The sequence below is a fragment of the Solanum dulcamara genome, chromosome 5 (genome assembly GCF_947179165.1).
Source record: "Solanum dulcamara chromosome 5, daSolDulc1.2, whole genome shotgun sequence".
In the NCBI taxonomy this organism is placed as follows: domain Eukaryota; kingdom Viridiplantae; phylum Streptophyta; class Magnoliopsida; order Solanales; family Solanaceae; genus Solanum; species Solanum dulcamara.
In genome coordinates, this window is record NC_077241.1 from 47,476,370 (window position 1) to 47,487,328 (window position 10,959).

Here is a 10,959-nt window from a genome sequence, read left to right on the forward strand (position 1 = left end):
ATAATATCAAACTACTTGGAAAAATAATGAACAAAACTAAGTGCTTTCATGAAATAATCCTAACATATTCTAGCTAATTAACTCTAACACATGCTAGCTAATTAATCTTAACACATGCTAACTATAATAAATTTATATCATTAATCTAATTATTCTTATATACATACTAACTAAAAAAAATAAGATTATAAATCAACTAAATATAAAACATGAAATAAGTAAATAAAATAAAACTGAAAAAATATTTTACCTCTTTCCGGGCCAAGATTGAAAACGATGAGCGGAAGACAATTTCACCACCACCCAATAGCTTGATGGAACTCCAATCTACAAAACAAAGAAAAAAAGATTTTTTTAAAAAAAAAAAAGTTTAGACTCGAACCTTCGTGGGTTCTTAACCTAAATTTCAACTTCAATCTCCTATTTTCCGTGAAGAAAATATAGATTGAAAGCTAGAAATTTTCACAACTTTTAGGCTGGGGACAAAAGTCCAAAATCCTAGCCAAATTAAGAAAATTTCTAACTTTGGGATGGTTAAAAAACCTCCTCCTTCTTCTCCTTCCTAATGAGAATATGAGCCTTTATATAGGCTCCAAAAACCCAAATTTTCCATGTATTTTCGATGTAGGAGAAGTGCATTTTTTTTTAAAGAAAAAACTAAAAATTTCAAAAATACAAACCATAATTAAACTAGCTTAACTAAAATTGTATTTAGTAAAAATAAAATCTTTTGAGATAATTTTTGAATAATCACATAAATAGTAATCAAAGATATAGTTATATAGAAATATGTATGTTATACTAAAATTTATATAAAGATAAAAATAGTTAAGAATAATATGAAATATATATATATATATATATATACATATATTATTTTTTTTAATTATTTTTTTATAAAAGCTAATTATTTCAAAATGTTCGAATTCAAAGAAACTCGCTAGCTAATTTGCGTTGTGGATGGTCAAAATTGGGTGTCAACAAAGAGTTTGATGATTGGAGATGAGTTGATTTGAAAGAGGGTCCAATGAGGCCAGATTTGATTGAGTTTTGAAGAGAGTCCAATGAGACTAAATGAGTTGATTTGAAAGAGTCCGATGAGGCTAAATGAGTATTTTAAATATTTTACTCACTTAATAGTTATGCGTGTATTGAGTCTTGGGAGGAGTATTGAGCACCGAATTAGGTAAGAGTATAGTCCATACTCGAATCCCATAAACTACGCCGTCAACGTAGGAAGGGATTATACCGTGTCGGATGTTTCCCTATTTTATTGTCTTGAAATGATAGGACTTGATTGATTGACGGATCCATAATTGGTTTGAGCCGTTCATACCTTGGCAAGTATGAACGGACGGAGCAACGTCGTGACTCGTTGTACATCACCTATATATAGGTGGTGGGATTGTTGTCGGTTAGAGAAACTCCCAAATTGAGTGGTTTGTGCATGATATGATTGGTTCGATTGAGATTGGTTGATGATTGAGTTGGATTGTAAAACATTGCATAATTTAATTTGCATATTTATTGAGTTGAGTCCTTTGAGTTGATTATTGAGTTGATTGTTGAGTTGATTCTATAAGACCGGATTAGGTGATGTGCGATGGATTAGATTATATGATATGTGATTGGATAGTGTATGATGGAAGGGTATATTATTGGATTGGATATACGATATGATTAGATTGAATCGAATTATATATGATTGGATGGGATTGAATTGTGAATGATTTAATTGAATTGTATTGTACATGATTGGATTGGATTGTATGGTATAGGATTGGTCTTTGTCAAAACAATTGTATTCTTACCTTAGACTTATGACACTTGATTGAGTCTTTCTTATCTTTCTGAGTTGAGATATTTGAACCAACGTTACTCTCCCTTGAGGTATGTTTCATTCTGACATATTACATACTCGTACATTCCTTGTATTGACATCCATTTGGACCTGCATCATTTCATGATGCAAAGACGGATTTAGGAGATCGTTAATAGGAGCATCATCGAGGATCTATACACACTCAGCATATTGGTGAGTTCTTCCCTACATTCGGAGGACACCGCTTATAACATTCTTGCATCGAATTAGCCCTTTTCATTTTGGTTTGAGGTAGCCATAAACATGTCATTGGCACCAAATAGATAGTAGTGATAGAGGCTTCATAGACTAGATAGTGATGGGTCGATTGAGTATTTTCTTTTCTTGAATTATTTTTGTCGAACTATTTTAATGACAAAGATTGGAGTTTGATTTGTTGGCTCATGGCCTTTTTTTCTTGAGTTAGATCATTAATTTGGATTGCCCGCCAAATTATTTCTTTATTTTCAAATCTTCCGCTGATTGAATGAATGAACGGATGTGTGATCAGGCTATGTGGTTCGCTTGAGAGCCAGAAATGGTTTCTGAGTGCCGGTTACGTCTAGGGTACCCTCCCGGAGCGTGACAGCTAAAGGATTGAAGTACACATCAATAATACCATGACAATATATAGATATACTGTGGTAGTATTATTATGAACTAGAACAATTTTTGATGATACCATATTAGTATATAAATATACTAAATGATATCAGTGGAGGTCTCTCTAATGTATTGAAGCATACATCAATGATACCATGAAAGTGTACAGATATACTGCAATATATCCTTACAGACTAAAGCAAATGAAAAAAATCAGAAATAAAAAATGAAAAGAAAATTAATTGACAGAAAAGATAATTAAAAAAATATAGAATGACCAAAACACATGAAATTAAATTGTGGTGAAAAAATAAATAATATTATGATTTGAGAAAAAATGAATGGAAAAGAAAGAAAAATAATTAAGAATAAAGAAATAATTTTAAAAAAAGAAAGAAAAGGAAAGGAACATAAACAAAGAAATTTAAAAATAAAGAAAAAAAATTAAAAGAAACCAATTAAGGAGAAAAATAAAAGCAGAAAAAAAGAAATAGAGAAAATAAACAAATAAATGAGAACTTTTTAAAGAATATATATAAAATAAAAATTGAGCATGAATTAGATTACGGTGATAAAAAATGAATAAAATATTTTGGATAAAAATAAATGAACAAAAAATGCATAAAAAATAAAAAAAGAAACGAGAAAAAGAAGTAGAAAACAATAAATAAATAAATAAATAAATAAATGAGGAAAAAAAGAAAGTATAGAAAATAAATATTGAGTATAAATGTCACGACCAACCCACCGGGCCGTATGGACACTTACTCTAACACCTATATAGGAGAACGCTTACAAAATATCATGTGGAAGTTTAACAATTACCAAAATAACAGTCTGAAAAGTCAAGAATATACCATAATTAAGTATTAAACTCTAAGGTTTATTACAAGAAAAATTCTAACACCCTCAAGGATACTAGTCTAAACAGGTACAAGAGCTTCTAAAGATACATAGTATAAATAAAAATAAGACACAACTCTCACCATAAGGAATGGAGAGAAGAAGTTGTTAGAGACTCATCTTCGTCTTCACCTATGAAATATCACTGACCCTACAACTAGACTATGCCAAGTGGCATAACAAGAGTAATATCAGTACAAACAACACATACGGGTAGGCGTCATTGGTAAATCGATACCCACCACATAATATAAAAAATCAACAAGAAGAAGCATGCTCTTGAGGAAATACACTCGGCAACCTTTATGCACAAACTCTGGTCATTCCCATTAACCTCATTAAAGTCATTCAAGCCTAACTCCCATCCCTTCTAGTTAGTCCGCGACCAACTCTAATCCAGATCAAGGCCTGCCCTTTTATGACGTAGATGAGTTTTTGAACTACGGGGCTCATTAACTTTGTCTAATCAGTCTACTACGTTTAGCTTTCACACCAACACTTGACCCTAGAATAATTAGCATCTCACTCGAAAGATGAAGAAATTTAGGTGGGCTAACACTCATATTCTAACCACACTAGCCCGCTATGGCGGGACCTATCCCACTCTAGCGGCCTCGCCACAGCAGGACTCCTCCCATCAGAGCGGCCTATTCGGAGGCAGAAGCTTTGAATTCTCTTCAAAACCCCCCTTTAACATATGTGCCCATAGAACATCAGCAATATCTGACTTAAGTTACTAGTTCACTTAACAATGAATCGATTATCCTCCACTTATTTACCTACGACCTCATGCCTACGATGCAAACAAGTCTAACAATCATAACATAATCCGAATGGGTATATACATGAACACATTATCAATTTACCATTTCATAGCAATATACAATTTCACAATGTAAATCTCAAATACAAAAGTCAACATGGTAACACTTGGGCCTTAGGTTCTTTCATATCAATTATTATATAATATGGGCATGCTCAATTATAATCGAGTCACTTTATCTATCATCACATACACAGTCAAGATCAATTCACAGATGATAGACACACAATAGTTCTCTCATGAAACCCATACTCAAATTGCTAATGTGTTAGCATGACACCCGATCCAATATATGTGTTCACTAGTTCAGGCTCAACTCTTCGCTTTACGTTAGCGGACCTATAGGTCAAGACGGGGCTTTGCACTCTTTCTTTCTATGTGAGATGATACCGGAGAGAGAGGGGAATGCGTCGAGGTGGCGAGCAAGATAACTACATGTCGAAAAACGACACCCGATCCAATCATAATGCACAATCACAGTCTACAACAAATAGTTCACATGCTTGCACAATCAAGTAATCAGACTCAATAAATGTAATTGTTCATAAATAGTCATTTCATTAATTTCATTCTATCTTTTCCATCATTGAAAATATTTCATCAAAACTTCTTTATTTAAGGCATCACTTTTGGGTAGAATAAGTTCAAGAATATCGATTTCACAGTCTTGAGATTGTAGACCCATCACAACAACATAGCAATTATTCTACCACAATAATTAAATGCATGGTAAACATCACAACATTACTCAGTCACTATTAAGGGTCTCCCTATGATAAAGAATAAAATATAACCTACAGCCATAGGTAATCAAATAGGTTCATGACATGAGATCTATCAACACTAAGTCATTCACATTCACCCTTTTATTTTATGAAACACATCGCTCAAATATTTCATAGGGAATAGCAAGCATAAACACACACAATCATTTGCATAAACACATCTTTCTATATCCATCAATAGCCATAACCCACAAGTCTCAAGATCTCTTAATAACCCAATAATTTTCTACATTTAATTCCCTAAGGGTCATTGACCTTCTAAACAGTTTTCACCAAGGTTAACATTCAAATATTGAATCTTTATCGCTAGTTACATAATAATCATGACCCACATCATACATTCCCACTCTAAACAATAATTGTCAACCATTTAGCCATCCAAACTTCGTGCCCGAAGGCCTGGGCATGAAATCCCCCATCAATCTATATTATATTAAGCAATAGGAACGAATTTACAACTACTCAATTGAGAAAACCTAGCCTACCTGAGCGCCAAGTAATTGTAGAAGGATTATAGCACGATCCTTGACTTTCGAAAGGAAAATCTATGAGGACGGGCTTGAAATCCATGGGTTGTAGCCTTCCTTGCGCTAGAAGTCTCTTTTTTCCTTCTCTTCAAGCCTAGAGCGGCTTCTTGTGGGGTTTGTAGGGTAACCTTCATTTATTTTGACACTTAGGGGAAGAATGAGATAATAAAAAAACGTCTCTTTTCCATTCTTTCCCATCAAATCCCACCACAACGGCTTAAATCCCGCTCTGATGGTCCAACATGAATAATGCTCAATAAAATATGCATAACTTTTTACTCTGAATTCTGAATGAGGAAAATTCAGTGGCGTTGGAAAGAAGACTCATAGACCTTTAATTTGATAGGTCATGAGACATCTAATTCATTATAGGCTGAGATATATGGTAGTTTGAAGTTGACTCTAGCTTGAACTCAAGTGAAAAATTAAATCGAAAAGACACTTTCAATTCAAATTTGAGATAGGAGCATAGTACGACTTTAATTCACGATTAATACACTCGCATACCAGAGAATTTATTCTTGTATTATGACGAATGAGATTCGTATATCTTTATTGCAGATATTTTTAGTAACGACGGGTTAGGTTGTTACAATAAATTAGATTATGGAGTAAAAAAATAAAGAATAAAATAATTTAAAAAAATTAAATGAAAGAAGAAACATAAAAAGAAAAAAAAAGAAGTAGAGAATTAAAAAGTAGCTAAGTAATTAAAGTTATAAGGAAAAGGGACATTTTCTATCATTACTTAGGGGATATAATTGTAAAAGGGGAAAATTATGCGGATTGCCAAACATTACTATTATAATTTTGCGATAAAAGGTATAATTTCAATTAATTACACGAATTGGCTATAGTTTAATGAACAAATTTGCTATTATACAAATCTGGTGGCTCATAAACAAATCTGAAAGAGAATATACAAATCTGAAAGAAAATATATAGCGAATATACAAATCTCTAAAGCAAATTTAGAAATGAATATACAAATCTGAAAGCGAATATATAGCGAATATACAAATCTCTTTAAAACCCAATTTGTATAATGCAATGAGATATATAAATGGAAAAGCCCAATTTGTATAATGCAATGAGATATACAAATGAGAAAACCCAATTTGTATAATGCAGCGAGGTATATAAAGGAAAAATTACTTGATTGAGTGGTTTTTAAAAATTAATTACTGATTTTAGCAATATTTTTTATTTATTATCATTTATAGCAATACATAGCAATATTATGATAAATCTACACTTGTATTAAAAGTGAATTATGCATACAATATAAATGTATTATAAGTGTTTTAAAATATATATTATGTTTGTATAGTAAGAAACTGACATAATGTATTATAAGTCTATTAAAGTATGTGATAAATGTATTATTCATCTATAAAACTTGTATTATATAAGTTTTATAAATAGTTCTCTGCAATATGTATTAAAACTGTATTATAAATATATTATAAGTGTTCACTGAAATTATTTTTTTATTGCTATAAATGGTAAATATTTTCTTAATATTGTATATTTATGTAAGTTTCCCATATATAAATGTTAATGACCATAGCAAACATAAACATAGCTATGGAGGACAATTAGAAAAACTATACCCATAGCGAATTATTAAGTAAATTTTATCTAAATCCCATAGTGATTCTTCTCAGTTACACTATATTTCTAGTCTCCGACGTCCTGATATATCATTTAATGATGTATCTGATCGATACATCACGTAAATAGTAGAAATTTTTGTAATTCTTTCAAATAATAAATTTTTTTAGAGAATATAATAAAATAAGTTGTGTATTTAAGTATTTTTTTAATTATTAAACTTAATATATTTGCTATTTCTGAAATTTTTACTGGTAAAAGGGTAATTATCCGTAATTAGTTTGCTGCGGGATAATCGTAAGGGAAATATATTTTGAGCCCACATGAATGTATGCACGTAGACCAAGCCCAAAGTCTTAGAAGCAGGCTGGATTAATATGAAGAGAGCCCAACTTTTTGTAACCTGCCTTAAATCTTTGACAAACCCTCTCGTGTCAAACCCCATCTCTTTCTACATCGAACTCTTCGTTGCCTCTTACGTGTATCTGCTAGCGGCCGCAGCGAATCAATCTCAAACCCTAATCTCAACATGGCGACTCAGATTAGTAAAAAGCGAAAGGTAGTCCGTTTAATTTCTCGCTGTATTTTAGATCTAACTGAATTTAGAGTATGACTTGAATTGATTTTGTATGTGTATAGTTTGTAGCGGATGGAGTTTTTTTTGCGGAGTTGAACGAAGTGCTGACAAGAGAGCTGGCAGAGGATGGTTACTCGGGAGTTGAAGTTAGGGTGACTCCCATGCGAACTGAAATTATCATTAGAGCCACTCGTACTCAGAACGTTCTTGGTAACTAAATATATGCTCATCACACTCTGACACTAGAACCAAAATTTCAGTTATTTTTTCTTATCTGATCGGTGATGACGCACCAAATTTTCATTCTTTTTTACTCGGGCAGTATTACATTTTTAGTTCTTCATGAAATTCATGGAGTAGTATAAACTTATAAATGACTTTATTAACCTGCAAAAGTTAGTCTTTTATCATAAAATGCAAAATATCAAAAATGGTACAAAAAAAACTTTTTATGTGGAAATGGGAAACTTAGTAAAATATGATAATTAGTTTGAATCGGAGGCAAATGAATCATCCGTGCTGATTATCGGATGAGCTGGAGGTAGGTGTTTTTTAATGGATTGATTTTATTATTAGTTCACTAATGGTGTGTTTGTGTCTGTATTTTCCAGGTGAGAAAGGTAGGAGGATTAGGGAGCTGACTTCAGTTGTTCAGAAGCGTTTTAATTTCAAGGAGAACACTGTTGAGCTTTATGCAGAGAAAGTCAACAATAGGGGTCTCTGTGCCATTGCTCAGGCAGAATCACTGCGATACAAGTTACTTGGTGGCCTTGCTGTCCGAAGGTCTGTTGCTCGGTTGCACTTGTTCTCTGCCTTAATTTTTCTTTGTTGTATTGGGTCTTAATTTTCCTTGCTGTTGTCATTGAAAGCCATCTCTACAGCGAGTTGTATGTTCTAGTGCCTTTCTCGTGTCTGAGGGTGACCCATCTGTTTAGGAATCAGAGAAATATGTTTATTCCCGATTTACCATTTTGATGATCCAAGTGGGGAAATTTCTGATGATGTAAATACCTGTGAGGAAAACAAAACTTTCTGATAAAGAAAATGTAGTTAAGTAAAACCTGTACAGATACAAAATATCTTCCAATATGGTTGTCCATTTTTCGGGTTTCATGACAGATGGTCTACATTTTGCATGCATCTAGGTAGTGGTGGATCCAGGATTTTCAAGTAGGGGGTTCAACTAATAAAAATGTAAGAAATAATGCAGTCTCTGAGAATAACCTTGGACGTTGGAGATGCATTTTGAATGCCCTGGACAACTGAGCTAACCTTTAGCATGTTATTTAGGAGATTCAAACTTTATATATGTACATAAATACAAAAAATCTACTCCACATATACACTGTAATATTTCACTGAGGGGGTTTGGGTGAACACCCTCCTGCCCCCCAGATCTGTCCTTGCATCTAGGTGTAGTTCGTAACAAATGTACTAGATATAAACACAAATGTACTAGATATAAACTATCTTCCACTATGGTGGTCCATTTGATTGGTCTCATGACTGAATGGTCTACAACACGGATGCATCTTCATCTTTACCAAGGGTGAGATGATATCATTGTATTTAAAGTGACAACTTTTTGAGGTCACCATGCATCATAGGTATTGAAAGCAGATTTTGCATGTAAAATAGTTCTATTTGTTAGTTTAGATAAATATTTACTTTGCATGTTTTTTCTTCAAGATTAAGTAATTTTGTTGGAGTTATATTTGCATATCAGATTAAGTAATTTTGTTGGAGTTGTATTTGCATGTCATGATAAATTCCGCAGATGTCTGCAACTCCTTGGTATAATTCTTTTACCAAACTTATCTTTTGTCATGATATAGGGCTTGCTATGGTGTTCTGAGATTTGTAATGGAGAGTGGGGCCAAGGGATGTGAGGTTTGTTGGTTGTCATTTTCCTTCTCTATATCTATCTTCAAGTAGATGTTCTTTGAAGATTTTTATATGGGTCTCTTTTTCTTTAGGTGATTGTTAGTGGAAAGCTCCGTGCTCAGCGTGCCAAGTCCATGAAGTTCAAGGATGGTTACATGATTTCTTCTGGCCAACCTGTTAAAGAATACATTGATGCAGCTGTTAGGCATGTGCTACTTAGGCAGGTTAGTATCATGTCTTCATATATTTTTACTGATCTGTTGATGCTATTTTTGTGCTGCAGCTTTGTTTTTGTTATTAAACATTGCTTCTATTTAAGTTGTCTATTTACTTTATAGGGTGTGCTCGGTATCAAAGTCAAGATCATGCTTGACTGGGATCCCAAGGGTAAACAAGGGCCTATGACTCCATTGCCAGATTTGGTGACTATTCATCCACCCAAGGAAGAAGAAGAGTTTGTTCCTCCTATGATAGCTGCTCCTGCAATCGAGGTTCTTCCTATGGCATAAAAACCCGTGTTTTATGATGTTATCTTCGGTCTTGAGAACTTCTGCACTAGCTGGCTTGTACTTTTATTTATTTTCCTTTCACTGCTGAATACTAGATTACATAGTGAACCATTCTGCTCTGTAGTTTCTGGTATGTAAGATGCTGGTAAGCATTTTTGTTGATCTTCCATCTTCCTCATCTGTTGCGACTTTGAACTGAAATTGTGTTTAATGTTTCACTTTGTTCAATGTAAAATAGTGCGCCTGTAGGGCAACTAGGGGGGTGTGCGTTACGGAGGAAATTATTTTTGGTAAATGTTTTCTAATTTTTTCATTGCTGGTTGGTCAAAATTTTTGGAAAACATTTTTTCATACATTTTTTTCAAAGAAAATAAGTTACTTAAAAATGAAGAGAATGACTTCTTTGAAAGTAGAGAACAAGTTTTATAAGTGGCATTTAACATTGGTGTCTTCCCACCTTTTAACACATTTCATCCCTATCCCATCTCCGTTACTCCACATCACATTTTATAGCATCTGTTTAGATTATAATTAGGGGTCTGCATTTGGTTTTTTTTGTTGTTCGATTTTGATTTTTCGGTTTTCGATTTTGAAAGAATAATCCAATTTAAATAAAAAAAAATGGTTTGGTTCGGTTTCACTTTTTGGCTTTTTTTTCCCGGTTTAGTTATTCAGTTATGTCAATAATTAATAGTATAATCAAAGTTATGTTTGCATGCTAAAAAAAATAAATCTCTTTAAATATATTTTTTAATATAAGTCATTAGTAAAGTTTTAAAACACAATAACTTAAATTAAATCAATAGATGTCCAAACATAAAATCTAAACTAAATCATAATGAAACTAATTCTAGTTTAAAAGTATTATAACCT

General features: G+C 32.7%; 1 protein-coding gene across 1 annotated transcript; it reads left to right on the forward strand.

The window, feature by feature from the left end:
- The first annotated feature begins 7,481 nt into the window (after window positions 1-7,481).
- On the forward strand, window positions 7,482-10,264 carry LOC129889188 (40S ribosomal protein S3-3). The gene is made up of 6 exons (XM_055964384.1): window positions 7,482-7,675; window positions 7,756-7,903; window positions 8,305-8,476; window positions 9,529-9,583; window positions 9,670-9,801; window positions 9,916-10,264. Exons 1-6 carry the CDS (start codon window positions 7,646-7,648, stop codon window positions 10,084-10,086), a joined length of 708 nt encoding a protein of 235 aa, XP_055820359.1. The 5' UTR covers window positions 7,482-7,645; the 3' UTR covers window positions 10,087-10,264.
- The last annotated feature ends 695 nt before the right edge of the window (window positions 10,265-10,959 follow it).